Genomic DNA, 21535 nt, shown 5'->3' with positions numbered 1-21535 from the left:
AAAAATCGTAGTTCGTTTCAGTGCTAGCTATTCCAATAATCTTAGATTTTTGCGATTCCCTCTTTCCTTTAGCCTTACATTACGGTGATCATGGAGTGCTAGTGTGCTTTAATCCCACTAGGAATATGTTGGCCCTTATGACTTCGTGAGGAGTCAGTGTGGCCCGCGGACTAAAAAGTCTGGAGGCCTCTGGCCTAGAGTGAACAGGGAAATACGGAAAATCCAAATCTGGATGACACTATGTATCTGAACTCGGGTCACCATAATGCTAGTTTAGTGCATTAGGCACTGCGCCATCTCTCTCAGTGCTGTTGTAGAAATAACAGACGAAACTTCTAAGGTTTCGTGAAAGCACAGAATAGAAACGTTTGTGTTTAAACGTGGTGCCTATTAATTGTAACTGATACGAAATTAAATTAACTATGTTGTAACAATGATAAATCTCTAAGACTGGCAATAGCCGGCTACTGCACGAAGTTTACCGTCTTTTATCGACACATAGGCCGACTGATTTCAACTACAGCTTTCTTGTCAGTTTCACCTCCTTTTTCTGATCAGTACTTGTCGACAGAAGTCGAATGTCGTCGAGCCCTTTGCGTTCTGTTTGAGGTCTCTACCAACCTCAGCGGTCTACTCAAATATTGCATTAGAATAGGATTAATTTAATTTCATCCTAATCACTATAAATAAGCACCACACATGACTGTGAACGTATGTATAAATCGCTTTCGCGAAACTTTGTTACTTCTACGTCTTCCGCATTACATCAGAAAACGCTAGTTTTTCACCTTTCGATAAACACTCGTTTCGTCGCCATAAAACGTGCAATATCTGAGAATTCGCCAATTAGACGAAACAAATCTAGAACAAAAGTAGTGAAGCATTTAGACGCCTTTTTAGTAAGTCAAAGAAATTGTCGAAAAGCACAGTTGGTTAGTAAATGTACCCACTTATCAGTTTTATGAAAATCGTATGGCTAATGACACTCGATTTTTACACTTTACGTTCATGCTTGTTTCCAATATTTAATATTGTTCTTTCATTTATGTACCACTGAAAACATTCTCTGGATTTTGTTGCTCCGCTATCGAAAACGTGTACGTTCTGCCGAGTCTTTTAATGTCCACTGCTAAAAAAATTTGGCTGTAGAGTAGGCACCAGTCGTCAACTGACCATTATTTAGTTACGTTCGTCAGTGTCAGTCAGCATGACGTCTGAATTTTTTATTTCTGGCAAGGGAAAAACGCATACAAACGTTTCTTGAGAGGATTAAGACCAGAAAGGAGGTTAACATGTTGTTTTGGTGAACTGTACTGTTGTTGGTTTTCATGACAAGTGCAAAAAATTCTATTAGAAGAATCATTATGCTAGAATGTGTGCAGTGGAAAATGAATCCCACATTCATCGATTGTCAGTTAAAAACTTTTGTCTCACAACAAAATGATTATTTTGTGGGGAAAACGCATCAGAGGCTTGTGTGAAAAACATGGAGAAGAAACCAATTTTTTAAATGTTGTTCGTGACATTGCTAAGGCGTTTTCAAAATCGATAATGGAAATAGCGACAAAACGGAATAATGACTGGGGCACTCAAGTAAAATTTCTAGAAAGGCACATCCAAGATGATCTTTTTGTTGAAGGTAGATACCATGTTAATTGCGCAAAAATGTTTCTGAAATCTGATGTTGCAATCCAAAGTAGCGTTGGGAGATAAAAAGATGATGAGGTATTTCGTTTGTGACGATTCGGAAGCAAACGACGATGAATGAGAACTTGCACTAGTAATACATTAAGAACCATTACAATGGATACTTCCCGAACATCGTGAGGAAACAAAATCTGGTGTTCTAATAGTTATGTCAAGGTTTGTCATTCGTTGGAAAAATAAATCAGCACAAGAAAACCGTGATACGCTTTTGAAACACAGGCTGTTCCATCTTATTTGATACGTTGTAAGAGAACAGAATCAAATACCAACAAGTCTGGAGCACACTGGATCATGAGTTTATGAAGTGATGATATATCTTCTTCCAGGCAATACGTTCTTGGATAAAGCTGAAAGTGACTTCCAGATCCACTGAAATTACTCCTTGTCCGTTCTCTTTTAGAATACTGCTGCGCGGTGTGGTGGGATCCTTACCAAATAGGATTGACGGAGTACATTGAGAAACTTCAAGGAAGGGCAGCACGTTTTGTACTATCGTGAAATAGGGGAGAGAATGTCACTGAAATGATACAGGATTTGTGGTGGACATCATCAAAACAAAAGCGTTTTTCGTTGCAGAAGAATCTTCTCACGAAATTACAATCACCAAGATTCTCCTCCGAATGCGAAAATATTTTGTTGACACCTGCCTACATAGGGAGAAACGATCACCATGATAAAATAAGGGAAGTCAGAGGTCGTACGGGAAGATATAGGTGTTCGTTCTTTCTGCACGCTATACGAGATTGGAATAACAGAGAATTGTGAAGGTGGTTCGATGAACCCTCTGCCAGACACTTAAATGCGATTTGCAGAGTATCCATGTAGATGTAGATGGACCATTTGTCCCAAAAAGAAAAGCTGTTCAAAGCAAAAGACGACAATCAACTGTCTTTCACATTCTGCTATTTCAGCTGCAAGACCGAGTTCCGTTGTTGCTAACACACAACTAAGTCATGAGAAAATGGTATATAAAAATCTGAGTCAAGAGATCTTGTAGATGTGCTATCGGCTTTTGAATTAACACTGTGATGATATCAGACAGTTTGAAGTAGGCAGTGTGCAAAAAGCAGTAGACACTCTCAAGACATTTCTTTTATCTAGTTTGTGTTTAACAATGTGAACGTCCATATTGACAGAATTAATACTAAGCATAACCAGTACCCATGTAAACAAAAAACCTTTTGATTCATTGTTTCCTAAACTATTATCCTGATGTATGGCCGGCCGAGGTGGCCGTGCGGTTCTACGCGCTTCAGTCCGGAACCGCGTGACTGCTGTGGTCGCAGGTTCGAATCCTGCCTCGGGCATGGATGTGTGTGATGTGCTTAGGTTAGTTAGGTTTAAGTAGTTCTAAGTTCTAGGGGACTGGTGACCTAAGATGTTAAGTCCCATAGTGCTCAGAGCCATTTGAACCATTTTGAACCTGACGTATGCGATTTCTATAAAATTGATAAATGGCGATAATTATTTACCAGATAGGCTTTTCGCCACTTTCTTAGACTTTTTGAAAACCCACTTTGTTGCTCTAAAACTTCTTTGTTATACAATTTTGCCACAAACTGGTCAGTTGTTCGATATTGTATGTATTATGTAAAACTAGAAAAGCAAACGGTAAAAAACAGAGGGATTTTCTTGTTGCACACAGTAGCCGTTCCTCTCTCCTACATAACATTACCTAAAACAACATTTAAAGAAATTTTATCACACTAATAACAACAGTTTCCAGGAAGCGCGATGGCGACGGTAGTTCTAAGCTGCTGCCGTGCGAACAAAACTTCTCTCGCGGACAGTGCTACCTGGACTTTCTATGACTCCAGACAAATCGCATTTCTTTGAGACTTAGTCCACGTATTGGTGTCAATATTGCCGCCAGTGCTGACTCCTCGCTGCCGTATTCCCCTCTCACAGTACGCCACGCCGGTAATAGCCGCAGTTTGAAAACACGTAATTACGTTGCAATCGATTTTGAGATCACTTCTTCTTTTTGGGATTGCCAACATTTCGGGTGGGTTTTGAATCTTCAGACGTGCTCCTCCAACCGCCTTCTGTATACGCCCATGATATCAACCGACTTGTTATCGCGCTGACTTCAAAGGAACACAGTACATTAAATGTGACATTTCACAGAATGTTATTTACGAGGGTGGTTTGAAAAGTATTCGGAATCACCACGAGAGGACAGGGCTTGCGCAACGAGTTGTTCACGTAATATTCATTGGACTGTTGCCTAAAACACGTGCCACGTCAGTGCTCTTGGAAGAGAGCTGAGGCGGTGACGTGGCTCTGTTGTTCCCGCGTAGTGATTTGCGAAGATGGAAAAAATCGAGATTCGAGCAGCGATTAAGTACTTCGTAAAGAAAGATATGTAAGAAAAGGACATGCAAGCCGATTTCCAGAATACACTGGAGGACTCTGCTCCTTCATATTCAACTGTTGCCAAGTGGACAAATGAATTTAAATTTGGACGGGAGAGCTTAGATAATAATCCGCGCAGTGATTGGCCAAGATGTGTCACTACTCCAGAAATCATTGCAAAAGTGTACAAAATGGTCATGGAGGATCGCCCGTTGAAAGTGCGTGAGAGTGCTCACACTTGCCAGATGTTATCTGAAAGGGAATATCACATTTTAACTGAAGACTTAGAAATGAAAAAATTATCTGCAAGATGGTTGCCACGATTCTTGACGCTGGATCAAAAACTCATGAGAATGGACTTATCGGAAACATGCTTATTCGTCGCCAGAAAAGAAAGCAAAGACAATTCCTTTGGCGGGAAAGGTCGTGGCATCAGTGTTCTGGCGTGCGAAGGGGATTCTGTTTGTAGATTATCTCCCCACTGGGCAAACAATTACTGGAGAAAACTATGCTAACTTCCTGGAAAAATTGTAACAAAAGATATGCGAAAAAGGTCAGGTTTAGCAAGGAAGAAAGTCATCGCCCATCAAGACAATGCGCGCCCGTACACACGTGTCGTCGCCATAGCAAAATTACACGAAGAAAGGTATTAATTGTTGCCACACCCACCTTATTCACCTGATATGGCTCCGTCAGACTTCTATCTCTTCCCAAAACTGATTTTTTTTCTTTTTTCCATTCCGTTCCGAGAACTTTTCAAAACGCCCTCACAGTAAGGTGTGTGGTTCACAATTAGATGCGCGACAAGTCGACAGTTTTTCTCCTGACAGTGTGTGTCTGTTGGGTATTCTGCATAAACTGAGGATGAATTTTGTCTTGTTACAAGTTCAGTATGAATTTCAGTAAGCCTTTTTCATATTACATGTCAATATTTCCTGTAGAGCTCCGCCAGCGTGCCATTCATGCTCGTGAATTGTAGACCGGTGCTGACATGAATATTTTGAATTCTGTGATGGTGAATGGTACAAATAAGTTTCAGTTATTTTTCTGTGGCGCTATTGTGTGTCGCCTCTCTTCTGTCTTCAGCCATTCATTTATTTTATCCGTGGGGTGAGTCCATACTGAACACATATGGACTGAAAGTGACTGGAGATCACTCGACGAATTTCTGCCTCCATCACGTAAGTTTTTTGTTGCTCATTCTGAAATCATTTTATAATTAGTTTTCGCGCTCTTGTATTCCCTTATTACGTGAAGGATATAGACTGGAGATTGAAATTTTGCCTTTGACTCCCATGTTCTCCGTGCGACAGCTGTATTTCTCAGCTGAGTGGCAATTAGTGTCCATAATGTTTACTTTGTATCTTCCAATACTTTGAATTTCTTGGGTTACGCACCCTGGTAAACTTATCTCACATAATGAGATGTAATGTACCTGCAAAATAATAAAAAAAATTGATTAAGTAACCTGTTTTTTTGTGTCGATAGTTAAATTTTTGATTACCCCCCCCTCCTCCCATGGTATCTTCAGGATGGTCAAAAATAGTCTGAAAAGCTTATAAGGGTATTGCAACGTAGGTTGTGCTGAAAAACTATTAACTTCAGAAAAAAAATCGATAAGTTGCGCAATGAAGTTAGCCAATCAGCCCGTTACGCGCAAATTCAAGCTGACTTCCAGAGACGGTGTCGCCAAACGTGTTCTTCATTTGGCTGCCCAAAACCAAATAAAGGAGCGATATAAAAATTGGACATGAGGCTGTAGTAAGAATCGAATGCTAGCCAAAGGCTGAGCAGTCTCGTGTGCTAACATCTACGTTATGAGAACAACTGACATTAATCTGGCGGACTACTTGAATTTGCACACGCGACGGCCCGATTGGCTCGCTTCAATGCTAATTATCTCGGAAACGGTGCAACGTATCAATTTTTTCTGATTAGTCAATTATTTCTTAGCACATCCTACCTTTTAACGCCCTTACAAGCTTTTCAAACTGTTTGCGACCATTCAGTATATTGCTCTATTAGCAACAGTACGTTCTTTTGACTACTGCATCGGTCACACAGTTCACGTTCAATAACAAAAGTAGATCACACACAACGAAAAGCAGACTGCGAAAACGAACGCTCTCACTGCTGTTGACACCAAAGTAGTACCGAATCGGAGACACGCAAACTTCGTTTGATGATTCACCAGAGGGACAAGAGCGAGCACCTGTAAATGCGAACTGTACAAGACCAAATGCCATTGGCTAGCGCTCGCCTATCTTTTACACAGGAGAGAATGTTCGTTCGCTTGAGCATACTGCGATGTACACCAAAAATCAGAATATGCAAGTAGCATTAGCTGAGGCTTAGAAGTTTGTTTGGGTGACACGAAGGCGGCGGCTGAAGAAGTGACCATAAATGCGTGTGTCAACTGGCAAGTAGCTTCCGGAGCAAGACCTGCAAGCACTTGCTGAGGTGTTAAAATTAGAACAAAGATTTTCCCAAGTTTACTTCTACAAGTCGCTTCGACAAGTTGATTTCAGGAACTTGCTGCAAGTATCTGGTGGTTACAATTAGGCAAAGGGGGATAATTCCTAATATCGTGTCGGATCTCCTTTTGCTTGGCATAAGATAGCAAGTCAACGTGGTACGGAGTCAACAAGTCGTTGGAAGTCCACTGCAGAAATACTGAGCCTTGCTGCCTCTAGAGCGAAAGTGTTGCCAGTGCGAGATTTTGAGCACGAATTGACTTCTCGATTGCGCCCATAAATGTTCGGTGGGACTCACATCGGGCTATCGGGGTGCCAAATCATGTACGCAGATTGTCCAGAATGGTCTTCAAACCAATCGCGAACAATTTTGATCCGGTGACATGGCGCATGCCACGCATAAGAATTCCATCATTGTTTTGGAACGTGAAGTCCATGAATAACTGCAGGTCTCGAAGTAACCGAACAAAGCCATTTTCAGTCAGCTATCAGTTCAGTTGGACCAGAGACTCAGTCCATTCCATGTAGACACAGCCCACACAATTATGGAGCCACCACCAGCCTGCACAGTGTCTTGTTGACAACTTGAATCCATGGCTTCTTGGGGCCTGCGCCGTACTCGAGCCCTGTCATCAACACTTACCAACTGAAATTGGGACTCATCCAACAAGGCCAAGGTTTTCCAATCGTCGAGAGTCCAACCGATATTGTCACGGGCTCTGGAGAGACGCCGTAGGCGATGTCGTGCTGTTGGTAAAGGCACTCGCGTCGGTCGCGTGCTGCTACAGCCAGTGAACTCCAAATTCTGCCGCACAGTCCTAACGGACACGTTCGTCGTACATCCCACATTGATTTCTGCGGTTACTTTTCGCAAACTTGTTTGTCTGTTAACACTGGCAGCTCTACGCAAATGCCACTGCTCTCGGTCGGTAAATAATGGCATTCGGGCACTGCACTACCCTGTGTTCAAAGTCTGTTAATTCACGTCGTGCGGCCATAATCACGTCGGAAACCTTTTCACATGAAAAACCTGAGTAAAAATGACATCTCTGCCAATACACTGCCCTTTTATACATTGTGTACGCAATACTACCGTCATCTGCATATGTGCAGATCGCTGCCCCGTAACTTTAGACACCTCATTGCAAAGTGCATCTATTCAAGGAGGTCCAGTGTGGACTGTAACTATCGTATGAGAGTGAAACTTTGTACACGTGTTAATACGTTAATGCGGAAACGATGTGCGCTGAAAACAATTAGTTCCAGTTTTAACCACCAGGTGCAAATCTGACACTGTAAAGCATATCGTCGATGACTGGTGCTCATACTGAACAAACTGTGTAAGCTGTAGTTGATATAAAATCAACATTACGGTTTTCTCACTTTTTTGACGTTGTCTGTCCGCATTCCGTTCCTAATCCATTACATTTTGAAACATTTTATACATCTTCCTTGCATTCACAGCGGTAGATTTGCACCTGGTGGCCAAAACTGTAACTAATTGTTTTACAGCGTAAATCGGCTTCCCATGAACATATTAGAATATCTACCACGTTTCTCTGCCATACGATTATTACAGCACACACTGGACTTCTGGGAGAAACTGCACTTTAATTATAACAACAGGGTACTGGCAGAGATAGGCAAGTGGAAATATATGGGGTCGTGATTAAAAACAGAGCAACTGTCACTATTGTTGCATTAATATTATTAATTTTTATTATTGAAGAAAAACCGTTACGAAAAACAAAATTAAAAAAAATTGAAATATTCGAGTGCAGAAATGGATAGAGAGGCGTACTTACTTAAGTTACCAAGAAAGTTGAATGAAATAAAATCAGAGGAATTCGCTCATCTTAAAAACTTACTTAAATTATTATATGCTAGTTCTGAAACACCTTGTCTATCGTACAATGAAGTATTCGAAAACAGGATACAAAAATGCGGCAAGCTGTATCACCAAGGGACAGATTTTTAATTACGGCAAATTCGATTTTTCCAAACCATATTTATTACTTTTATTGCAAATATAATGGGTTTGTGTTTATGTTAACGGAAAAAAATCTGCAAAAATTTAAAGACATCTCTACTGCTCTTGCGGTGAAAAAAAAAATCAGTAAATTAATTTCGCACTTCCTTAGCTATGGTGGCCGTCTCATATGTTTAGGGTTGCAATGGTACATTGGTTTTGGCCCATCTCACTTTGTCCCACTCTCCTGTCCGGCGCTGCATTTTCGTACCTATATTAAATGCACAATACTTCTGCGAGATTTAGAAAAACTTCCAGCGACTGGAAACTTCGACAAGTAGTTGCAGCAAGACGCAAGAAACTTGCAAAAGCTACTTCTGTTGATGAAACTTGCGGAAGGCGACTTGCTGGGAGTGTTTCCACGTCAACTTGAAACTTCTGCAAGCGACTCGCTGAAGTTTACGTGTTTGTGGACACACGCCTTTAGATTGTGGCAAAGGCGGTTTACTCATTGATATACACTGAAGAGCCGAAGAAACTGGAACACCTGTCTAATATAGTGTAGGGCCACTGCGAGGACGCAGAAGTACCGCAACACGAAGCGACATGGACTCGACTAAGGTCTGAAGTAGTGCTGGAGGGAACTGACACCATGAATCCTGCAGGGCTGTCCATAAACCCGCAAAAGTACGAGGGGATGGAGACCTCTTCTGAACAGCACGTTGAAAGGCATCCCAGATATGCTCAACAATGTTCATGTGTGCGGAGTTTGGTGACCACCAGAAGTGTTTAAACTCTGAAGAATGTTCCTGGAGCCTCTCTGTAGCAATTCTGGGCGTGTGGGGTGTCGCATTGTCCTGCTGGGTTTGCCCAGGTCCGTCAGAATTCACAGTGGACATGAATGAATGCAAGTCATCAGACAGGATACTTACGTGACGTTCCACCTGTCAGAGTCGTATCTAGACGTATCAGGGGTTCCATATCACTCCAACAGTCCCCTGCCGACATGCAGGGTCCATGGATTCATGAGGTTGTCTCCATAACGTACACGTCCATCCGCTCGATACAATTTGAAGCGAGACTGGTCCGACCAGACAACATGCTTCCAGTCATCAACAGTCCAATATCCGTATCGACGGGCCAAGGCGAGGCTTAAAGCTTTGTGTCATGCAGTCAGCAAGGGTACACGAGTGGGTCTTCGGCTCCGAAAGTCGATATCGATGATGTTTCGTTGAATGGTTCGCACGCTGACACCTGTCGATGTCCCAGCGTTGAAATCTGCAGCAATTTGCTGAAAGGTTGTACTTCCGTCACGTTGAATCTTCAGTCGTCATTAGTCCCGTTCTTGCAGGATCTTTCTCCAGCAGCAGCGATGTCGGAGATTTAATGTTTTACCGGTTCCTGATATTCACGGTACACTCGCGAAATGGTCGTACGGAAAAATCCCTGCTTCATCCCTACCTCGGAGATGCTGTGTCCCATCGCTCATGCACCCACTGTAACTCCACGTTCAAACTCACTGAAATCTCGATAACCTGCCATTGTGGCAGCAGTAGCCGATCTAACAACTGCGCTGTGTTTTTTTTTTGTCATTTTGATACCTTACAAACAAGGTAGACCGACAGCGGCCTATTTATGCCGCTCTTCGACCATAGAAAAGACATGCGGTACAACAGGAATACAGAAAAACAAACATACATGGAGGGCGAAAACGGGAGACAAACATAAGAAAACAAACGAAGATGTTCACTGACGCACTGCTCTGATAAAAAAACAAAAAAAAAAGTTCAACACTGCACACAACGGAGAAGACAGAATGCCACACGTAAACGGAAGAGCTCGGACGAAAGAGACACTGATGCACTGACGGGACGATTAACACGAGCACTGCGGGGACGATCTCCAGTGCACGAAGACACACTGTTCACGCACGAAGTTGGGGACCTGCCAAAGGGAAGACATGTGGGTAGGAGGGAGAGGGGAGGGGGTGTTGATGCTAGTGGGAGAGGAGAAGGGAGGGGGACGGGAGAGGGTAGGGGGTGTGTGGAAGCCTGGGGGAGGGGTGGGAAGGAAGAAGAGAGGAGGGAGAGAAGGGAAAAGGGGGTGCCCTGGGGGGAAAAACACGGAGGGAGAAAGGGGAGGATCAAAGTTGGTAGGAGGGGTAGATGGAGGGGTTGAGGGCATCTTCAGGCAGGGGGAGTTGGCGGAAGCCACCTTGGGCAAGGGTATGTAGTGTGGAGAGATGGAGAGCGGGTGGGATATGGGAGTACAGGAGCGTCAGCGGATGGCGGTGGGAAAGGATGGGACAGAAAAGTGGGTGAAGGGGAGTAAGTTTTCGGGAGGTGTAAAGGATCCATTCGAGGAAAAGGAGGAGGTGTGGGAACGGAATTAGATCGTAGAGGATCCGCATGTGGGAAGGGAGGAGGACGCGATAGGCGAGGCGGAGCGCATACATTCCAGGATTTGAAGGGATTTGTAAAAGGTAGGAAGGGTGGCGTCCCGGTAGGATGGGCATAGCAGAGGATAGGGCGGATGAGGGATTTATAGGTGTGGAGGACAGTGGAAGGGTCCAGACCCCATGTACGGCCGCCGGCCGGAGTGGCCGAGCGGTTCTAGGTGCTACAACCTGGAGCCGCGCGATCGCTACGGTCGCAGGTTCGAATCCTGCCTCAGGCATGGATGTGTGTGATGTCCTTAGGTTAGTTAGGTTTAAGTAGTTCTAAGTTCTAGGGGACTGATGACCTCAGAAGTTAAGTCCCATAGTGCTCAGAGCCATTTGAGTCCATGTGCGGTCAAAAAGGAGCTTGAGGAGGCGGAGTTGGGAGTGTGCCTTGGCTTGGATTATCCAGAGATGGGGGGTCCAGGAGAGGCGACGATTAAGGGAGACGCCAAGGTACTTGAGGATGGGGGTGAAGTTGATAGGACGTCCGTAGATAGTGAGATAGAAATCGAGGAGACGAAAGGAAGGGGTGGTTTTGCCTACAATGATCGCCTGGGTTTTGGAGGGATTGACCTTGAGCAGCCACTGCTTACACCAAGTGGTGAACCGGTCAACGCAACTGCGCTAGACACTTGTTGTCTTATACAGGCGATGCCGACTGTAGCTCCGTATTCTGGCTGTTTACGTATCTCTGTTCAAAATGGTTCAAATGGCTCTGAGCACTATGGGACTTAACATCTGTGGTCATCAGTTCCCTAGAACTTAGAACTACTTAAACCTAACTAACCTAAGGACATCACACACATCCATGCCCGAGGTAGGATTCGAACCTGCGACCGTAGCGCTCACGCGGTTCCAGACTGAAGTGCCTAGAACTGCACGGCCACATCGGCCGGCGTATCTCTGTATTTGAATACAATTGCCCATACTAATTTCTTCGGCGCTTCAGTGTAGCTCATGCTACGCTCTGCGCAGGAGCTCTGCAAGCCGCACTGCCCAGCTTCTCGAGGGAAAATAAACTATTATCAGTTTTTAACTGAGGATGTCGTTATCAGGAGAAAGAAAACTGGCGTTCTACGGATCGGAGCGTGGAATGTCAGATCCCTTAATCGGGCAGGTAGGTTAGAAAATTTAAAAAGGGAAATGGATAGGTTGAAGTTAGACATAGTGGGAATTAGTGAAGTTCGGTGGCAGGAGGAACAAGACTTCTGGTCAGGTGACTACAGGGTTATAAACACAAAATCAAATAGGGGTAATGCAGGAGTAGGTTTAATAATGAATAGGAAAATAGGAATGCGGGTAAGCTACTACAAACAGCATAGTGAACGCATTATTGTGGCCAAGATAGATACGAAGCCCACGCCTACTACAGTAGTACAAGTTTATATGCCAACTAGCTCTGCAGATGACGAAGAAATTGAAGAAATGTATGATGAAATAAAAGAAATTATTCAGATTGTGAAGGGAGACGAAAATTTAATAGTCATGGGTGACTGGAATTCGAGTGTAGGAAAAGGGAGAGAAGGAAACATAGTAGGTGAATATGGACTGGGGGACAGAAATGAAAGAGGAAGCCGCCTGGTCGAATTTTGCACAGAGCACAACATAATCATAACTAACACTTGGTTTAAGAATCATGAAAGAAGGTTGTATACATGGAAGAACCCTGGCGATACTAAAAGGTATCAGATAGATTATATAATGGTAAGACAGAGATTTAGGAACCAGGTTTTAAATTGTAAGACATTTCCAGGGGCAGATGTGGACTCTGACCACAATCTATTGGTTATGACCTGTACATTAAAACTGAAGAAACTGCAAAAAGGTGGGAATTTAAGGAGATGGGACCTGGATAAACTAAAAGAACCAGAGGTTGTACAGAGATTCAGGGAGAGCATAAGGGAGCAACTGACAGGAATGGGGGAAATAAATACAGTAGAAGAAGAATGGGTAGCTTTGAGGGATGAAGTAGTGAAGGCAGCAGAGGATCAAGTAGGTAAAAAGACGAGGGCTAGTAGAAATCCTTGGGTAACAGAAGAAATATTGAATTTAATTGATGAAAGGAGAAAATATAAAAATGCAGTAAGTGAAACAGGCAAAAAGGAATACAAACGTCTCAAAAATGAGATCGACAGGAAGTGCAAAATGGCTAAGCAGGGATGGCTAGAGGACAAATGTAAGGATGTAGAGGCCTATCTCACTAGGGGTAAGATAGATACCGCCTACAGGAAAATTAAAGAGACCTTTGGAGATAAGAGAACGACTTGTATGAATATCAAGAGCTCAGATGGAAACCCAGTTCTAAGCAAAGAAGGGAAAGCAGAAAGGTGGAAGGAGTATATAGAGGGTCTATACAAGGGCGATGTACTTGAGGAAAATATTATGGAAATGGAAGAGGATGTAGATGAAGATGAAATGGGAGATATGATACTGCGTGAAGAGTTTGACAGAGCACTGAAAGACCTGAGTCGAAACAAGGCTCCCGGAGTAGACAATATTCCATTGGAACTACTGACGGCCGTGGGAGAGCCAGTCCTGACAAAACTCTACCATCTGGTGAGCAAGATGTATGAAACAGGCGAAATACCCTCAGACTTCAAGAAGAATATAATAATTCCAATCCCAAAGAAAGCAGGTGTTGACAGATGTGAAAATTACCGAACTATCAGCTTAATAAGTCACAGCTGCAAAATACTAACACGAATTCTTTACAGACGAATGGAAAAACTAGTAGAAGCCAACCTCGGGGAAGATCAGTTTGGATTCCGTAGAAACACTGGAACACGGGAGGCAATACTGACCTTACGACTTATCTTAGAAGAAAGATTAAGGAAAGGCAAACCTACGTTTCTAGCATTTGTAGACTTAGAGAAAGCTTTTGACAATGTTGACTGGAATACTCTCTTTCAAATTCTAAAGGTGGCAGGAGTAAAATACAGGGAGCGAAAGGCTATTTACAATTTGTACAGAAACCAGATGGCAGTTATAAGAGTCGAGGGACATGAAAGGGAAGCAGTGGTTGGGAAGGGAGTAAGACAGGGTTGTAGCCTCTCCCCGATGTTATTCAATCTGTATATTGAGCAAGCAGTAAAGGAAACAAAAGAAAAATTCGGAGTAGGTATTAAAATTCATGGAGAAGAAATAAAAACTTTGAGGTTCGCCGATGACATTGTAATTCTGTCAGAGACAGCAAAGGACTTGGAAGAGCAGTTGAATGGAATGGACAGTGTCTTGAAAGGAGGATATAAGATGAACATCAACAAAAGCAAAACAAGGATAATGGAATGTAGTCTAATTAAGTCGGGTGATGCTGAGGGAATTAGATTAGGAAATGAGGCACTTAAAGTAGTAAAGGAGTTTTGCTATTTGTGGAGCAAAATAACTGATGATGGTCGAAGTAGAGAGGATATAAAATGTAGGCTGGCAATGGCAAGGAAAGCGTTTCTGAAGAAGAGAAATTTGTTAACATCCAGTATAGATTTAAGTGTCAGGAAGTCATTTCTGAAAGTATTCGTATGGAGTGTAGCCATGTATGGAAGTGAAACATGGACGATAAATAGTTTGGACAAGAAGAGAATAGAAGCTTTCGAAATGTGGTGCTACAGAAGAATGCTGAAGATTAGATGGGTAGATCACATAACTAATGAGGAAGTATTGAATAGGATTGGGGAGAAGAGAAGTTTGTGGCACAACTTGACCAGAAGAAGGGATCGGTTGGTAGGACATGTTCTGAGGCATCAAGGGATCACCAATTTAGTATTGGAGGGCAGCGTGGAGGGTAAAAATCGTAGAGGGAGACCAAGAGATGAATACACTAAGCAGATTCAGAAGGATGTAGGTTGCAGTAGGTACTGGGAGATGAAAAAGCTTGCACAGGATAGAGTAGCATGGAGAGCTGCATCAAACCAGTCTCAGAACTGAAGACCACAACAACAACAACAACTGAAAATCGTAATACTCTGTACGGTTATGTTCACATTTTTGTACAGCATCGGAAGTAACAAATCTTTGATGTACAATTGTTTTTTTTGCGAGCATTTACAGGCCAGATTGGTTGGCTGTTGCAGGAGTTCCGGTACTTGGACGAGAGCCGGCCCATCCGGTGGGTGGGAGGGCGGCAGCCGCGCGCCGAGCCGGCCTGCGGCTTCCGCGGGGAGCGCTGCGCGCCGCGCGCCCACTGGCGGCTGCTGCTGGCCCTGGCCGCACTCGCTGCGCTCGTCGCCATCGCCGGCGTCTTCGCCTTCAGGTAGCCAGTCGCCTTGCCTGCCTCTCCCTCCACTTCTGCCTGTGTGCCCTCCTCACTCGCTCTTGCCAACCGTAGCTGAGAAATACACGAAATGTATTCGCAGTTGCGAATGGGAACGACCGTCAGCTGTATAAGGAAATGACGACAGTGAAAATCTGTGCCACACTAGGACTCGAACACGGTTTTCCGCTTTGTGCGATCAGTCACCTTAACAGCTTTGGCTTTCCGTGCACGACTCACAGCCAGACCCAACCTTCCATACGTCACCATTCCTGCATCACACTCTGTACTTCTACACAAATTATGCATGGTACTCCACATTAAAGAAAGTGTATTGATACTGCTAAGAGTGTGCTAAAAGATATTTTCAAGTTCCTACTTGCACATCAGTATCTCTTCAGAATTTTAATTGAAAGTTGCTGCTGGCATCAGCAGATAAATATTGCAGTGCCTGTGTTGTTAAGAAGAACGATGCCATGTTCCCTCGGACACGCATGCATGTGTGTGCACGAGTACAGGTGGTGTTGCAGGAATGATATCATATGGGAGTTTGAAAAAAATGGTTCAAATGGTTCTGAGCACTATGGGACTTAACATTTACGGTCATCAGTCCCCTAGAACTTAGAACTACTTAAACCTCACTAACCTAAGCACAGCACACAACACCCAGTCATCCCGAGGCAGAGAAAATCCCTGACCCCGCCGGGAATCGAACCCGGGAACCCGGGCGTGGGAAGCGAGAACGCTGCTGCACGACCACGAGCTGCGGACTGGGAGTTTGAGTCTGGTCCTGTGTCATCCGTGTATATATGTAGTTAAGACGACAACTCACGTAAAGTGGCGAATTCAGGTTCCAGTCCCAGTCTAGCAAATATTGTCCTCATTCTCTTATACAGCTGATGTTTTTTTGTATTCGCAACTGTGAATACATTTCATGTATTTCATAACACCTGTAGCCACTACAGTGCCTATTCCGTTGGATATGTATGCATGCATGTCGGAAGGAACATTGCCTCGTTCTTAACAATATAGGCACTGCAGCATCGTATGTAGCTGAGTAAATTTAAACAAGCCAGTTTCAGAAACTAATGTTTATAGATTACAAAGTAGAACTTCCTCTCTTTTTAGGAATATTTACGTATTTATGCATTCATTTTACCTACCAAGATTATGATCTTCAGGTAGTCTCTTACATCTAACCAGACATCCCTAGTGATTCAATATTAACACTATTACAATATGTATACAACAGTGGAATCTCGTTTATCTGGCCCATGTAACGGTACAGTACACTAACATGTAATTATTATTCTATAATCTTCCATTTTTCTGTATACTGTGAGGGCCAAGATTATTTTACAGGGTATGAATGCAACATAGCCTTCATTGTGAAACAGAACTCCACTGACAAACTTTTAGAGGTGCTAGTATGACCCAAAACATTAAGAAAACAGTAAAAGGGGCTCTAAAATGCGTACCTTAAGAGCTAACAGCATCTGATCTTCAATGCTGTGAAAAACATCTCATATACTGCGAGGTCTTTCCCTTCCCTGTCTTGGGACACACTAGTATGAACCAAAACAAGAACGAAATGTCCAGCAAATATGGGCTCTATAACGCATACCTTAAAAGCTATGAGCTGTTCAGTACAACAGGTGTGTTTTACGGATGTGAAGATGAAGAAACGCTCATAACTCTCCATACTTGCTACACCAAGGGAGGGGAGGGGGGGGGTTATGCCCGCGTCTTGAAAATATTATAATCTGGTCAGTTACTTTCGAAATGAATATTCATTGTTTTTAATGAATTCTTCTACTACATGCCAAACATGTTCTAAATTGCTCATTTAAACTTAACCCAAAAATTCAACTCTTACAAGGGAACTTCCCCATCGCACCCCCCTCATATTTACTTATAAGTTGGCACAGTGGATAGGCCTTGAAAAACTGAACACAGATCAATCGAGAAAACAGGAAGAAGTTATGTGCAACCATGAAAAAAAAGGCAAAATATACAAACTGAGTAGTCCATGCGCAACATAGGCAACATTAAGGAACAGTGGGCTCAGAAGCGCCGTGGTCCTGTGGGTAGCGTGAGGAGCTGCGGAACGAGAGGTCATTGGGTCGAGTCTCCCCTCGCATGAGAATTTTACTTTCTTTATTTTCGCAAGGTTATGATCTGTCCGTTCGTTCATTGACGTCTCTGTTCACTGTAAGAAGTTTAGTGTATGTGTTTTGCGACAGCACCGCAAAACTGTGCGATTAGTAGACGAAAGGACGTGCCTCTCCAATGGCAACCGAAAACATTTGATCGCAAGGTCATAGGTCAACCGATTCCTCCAAAGGAAAACACGTCTGATATATTATATACGACACTGGTGACGGCATGTGCGTCACATGACAGGAATATGTTGTCGGCCCACCTAACTTGGCGAATGGGTAAAAAGATTCTTCTACCTTGCCCGATTTAGGTTTTCTTGTTTAGGTGTAGCGTCCCCATACTACGGCGCAGTTACTTCGCATCGGAGGGACGGATAATAATTGTCTGAAAATAAAAAATTAAAATTTTCACACGAGGAAAGACTCGAACCGAGGACCTCTCGTTCCGTAGCTGCTCACGCTAACCACGGGACCACCGCGCTCCAGAACTTACAGTTGCCTTAATGTTTTCTTGCACATGGACTACTCAGTTTCTATATTTTGCTTTTTTCTCATAGTTGCACATAACTTCTTCCTGTTTTCTCGATTGATCTGTGTTCAGTTTTTCAAGGCCTATCCACTGTACCAACTTATAACTAAATCTGAGGGGGGTGCGATGGGGAGGTTCCCTTGTTAGTACTAAAAATCACTTCCCTCAGTGAATGTCATATTCAATACATTCAATTTCAGGACTTTCCTCACACATCAATATCTCTTTAAAAAACCATCTTGTGTGTAAAAGTCAACAAAGATTAACGAAATCCGCACTTTTTGATTTTTTGTGGTGGTCATAACGTAACCTCTCCCCCTCCCCCATGGTACTCCACATTAAAGAAAGTGTATTGATACAGCTAATAGTGTGCTAAAAGACATTTTCAACGTAGTTCAAATGGCTCTAAGCACTATGGGATTTAACATCCGAGGTCATGACTCCCCTAGGCTTAGAACTACTTAAACCTAACTAACGTAAGGACATCCCACACATCCATGCCTGAGGCAGGATTCGAACTTGTGACCGTAGCAGCAGCGCGGTTCCGGAGTGAAGCGCCTAGAACCGCTCGGCCACAGTGGCCGGCGACATTTTCAGCTATCTACTTACACTTCATTATCTCTTCAGAAAATATGTTGGTTAATGTAAGTCAACAATAATTGTTTTAGAGTCCATGTTTATTGGACTTTTTTTCTTGTTTTGGTCCATTACTACCACCCCTCAAAATATGGAAAACAAAAAGCTTTCAGTTAGGGGCGCCATACATCCCGATGTATCGAGATCGTCACCATTATGGACCTTCTTGTCCCGACATCCTGACAAGACCTAATTTTGTCCCGATTTTGTAAAATACTTTTACAAGCTTGGCTCAAGTACTGAAGTAACGCCATCTGTCATAGAGCACGCAAAATGCTTTGGCGGCTGGACGCGCTGTCAGCTGGTGAAGCGTGGGGAGAGCGGCAGTGTTGTGGGGTCGCTCAGAGCGCTGTAGGGGAAATGCCAAGTGCTGCAGGGAAAGTACCGTTCTAAACTACACATTTTTGGTAAATATTAAACGGGGCCTCTTCACGCCCACACTTGCATGGTGACCGTGGTTAGTACTGAAAAATTAATTCCGCCGAAAATGCGGCGATTTATTTTCTTCTGGTTTGTTAACCACTCGTAACTTTCAGAGAAGAGTCATGAATGGGGAATTTTGAGTAAAACCTAGACATTTCTCTTGTTGATATGTTAAAATTTTCTGCTTTTGCCAAAACTCAGCAGAATTTACACACCCTCACCTCACTAACATGTTGGACAGACGAGGTTGCGAGAGACTTCTGAAATTGTGGTTTATTAAGTGAGGAATTGACGAAAAGTAAGATTACATTAACATCTTATGAAAAAGCACATACTTGGGTAAAAAAAAAGAATGACTTCACTTGTGTTGTTCCAAAACCCATAACATTTTTATTTCACCAGCTATCGACGACCCTTAAAAATTACATTCTTTTATCAGAAGAGTGTGTAGTTAGTGGAATAACACGGCAGATAATGAAGTTTTGCAAAATAACTGTATGGAAAAATACTCTCCTCCTTGTGTGCTATCATTTGCCAAAATCTCATTTCGATATCTCAAACCGTTTATGAAATGTGAGGAATTGTGTTGCTTTATCGCTGGCGCAGTGCGATCGCAAATGAGTGCGTTACATCAGATCAATTTTCTCAAGATTGATAGCAGATAGAGACCTCCAACCAAGTCTAAAGAAAAATTCAGTATGTTAGCTAAATTTCATATGCAGCAAAATCATACCGACTCCTATTTTTCATTGCAAACTTTTTCGAATTTCGCGCAGTGTCTTGCTTCCACGTAAATATCTCAATAACTATGATCATTAACGAAATGATGGACGCATCATAATGAATGTGACATCTAAAGCTACAAGTAAAGCAAAAAAGGTTTTTTTAACCAACAGGTTCTGTAAAATCGTTTGAGAAAGATTGCAGGGCGTGCACGTCGATTCCGACATCGCCGTCGAGCCGAAAGATGGAAAAAGCTTGTCGGCCTCCCCTTCTGAACAGACGAATGAACTCGCCCAACTCTTTGTACGAAAACTCGTCACTGTTCATCGACCACCGTATCCTGCGCGACTAATAGCGCTACATGTAAATGTAGTCTCGGTTGGTTCCATTTATATCAAAATGTTTATGTTGACAAGGTCGTCTCACAAATGGCGTTGCATGTTGCGTATACTGTATGTACCATGCAAGCACCTTCTATATTTAGCGCCATCATTCAAGAAAATACCAGACTTCTCCAGTAGTATGGGGCCGGAACTGCTTCCTAGCGACTCGCGAAAGAACCGGGCATTTCGAATTTGAATAGCGATCTGATAAACGATTCTTTCTCAACGTAATACGAACGCAAGTTAGTGATGTTTGAAGTTTTTACTGCGGGTATATGGCGTCAAATGCATAGTGACGTGTACGTCGATGTCGAAAGTGCTGTTGTCGACTGTCTATCGTCTAATAAGCTTATCTTATCATAGCTTACGAAAATACCTAAGGATGGAAAGAGAAATTGTCACTTGTCGGATGATTACACAAAAGACTGGTCTTTTGTCAAGAAAGTACGTACTGATCATCAAGCGTTGGATGAGATTTGTAGCAGTTTCATCTCAGTAACTCACAGAGGTAAGGCAGATGTGAGGCATCGCATTTCTACGAAGAATCTTACAAATAGATCTGCGGTAGCATCGACATTAAAGCCTATTTCTACATTCATGATTAAAGAAGATACCCAGGAAGAACTCATCGTTGCTGGTGCAGAACAAATAACAGCTCATAAAGTTGTCAAGCATCATCAATTCTTCAGCTCTCTTTACTGTATCGTAAAACTGAATGCCGCAATATATCCTCACTGCAAAGTCGCCGCAAAGCTGTCCACAACCAAGACCAGTGCTACAGCGATTGTTAAAAATATTCTGGCGCCACATTCCGTGTCCGAATGCGTAAAACAGCTGCGATTAGTTTCTTTATTGTGGGACCTGCAGCAAATGTAAAAAAAAACCTTTATAAATTGCATATTACGTCAATTATAAATAAATGCAAAACAAAAAGTTTCATTTTATGGCATGGGCACCGACGCATCGATCCAAAGGACTGAAAAGATGTTTCCTTTAACTGTTCAGTACTTTGCTGAAACTGGCGGAATCCAAGAGAAGCTGTTGAAGTCTGTTTTGCTGAATAACGAAACATTGGAGACAGCTGCAAAGTTTTGTCAAGAACTTTAAGACAACTGCAAGTTCAATTAGATAAATTAATCGTTTTTTTGTGCAGATAATAGCAATAGCAACTTCGGAGGACTTCATCGACGTAGCGAGCAGAATGTGTTTCACCAATTAAAGAAGAATTTGGAAAAAATCGTGAAGGAATTGAATGCCCTGCCCATATTCTCTACAATACTATAGTATTGAAATAATCCTCATGAAAATAATTAATTATTTACACGGTAAGGACAGAGAAGCTGAAAGAGTTCTGCTTATACATTGATGTCAATCATCAGACCATTTTATCTCACTCAAAAACAATATGGCTGTCGTTAATACTCGCAGTTGCGAGAATTCTTAAGCTTTGGATATCATTAAAACAAATTTTTGACACCGAAGACAGGCCAC

General features: G+C 42.8%; 1 protein-coding gene across 1 annotated transcript in view; it reads left to right on the top strand.

Annotated features, from left to right (window-relative positions):
* The window catches only part of LOC124775383 (guanylate cyclase 32E), a 509109-nt gene that overhangs the window by 135230 nt on the left and 352344 nt on the right, over positions 1-21535 (top strand). The window contains exon 9 of the mRNA XM_047250218.1: positions 15013-15191. Coding sequence (XP_047106174.1) covers positions 15013-15191 — 179 coding nt within the window. The remainder of the gene's footprint in view (positions 1-15012; positions 15192-21535) is intronic.

Source organism: Schistocerca piceifrons, chromosome 2 (genome assembly GCF_021461385.2).
Source record: "Schistocerca piceifrons isolate TAMUIC-IGC-003096 chromosome 2, iqSchPice1.1, whole genome shotgun sequence".
Lineage (NCBI taxonomy): Eukaryota > Metazoa > Arthropoda > Insecta > Orthoptera > Acrididae > Schistocerca > Schistocerca piceifrons.
This window is presented reverse-complemented; position numbering and strand designations above follow the sequence as displayed.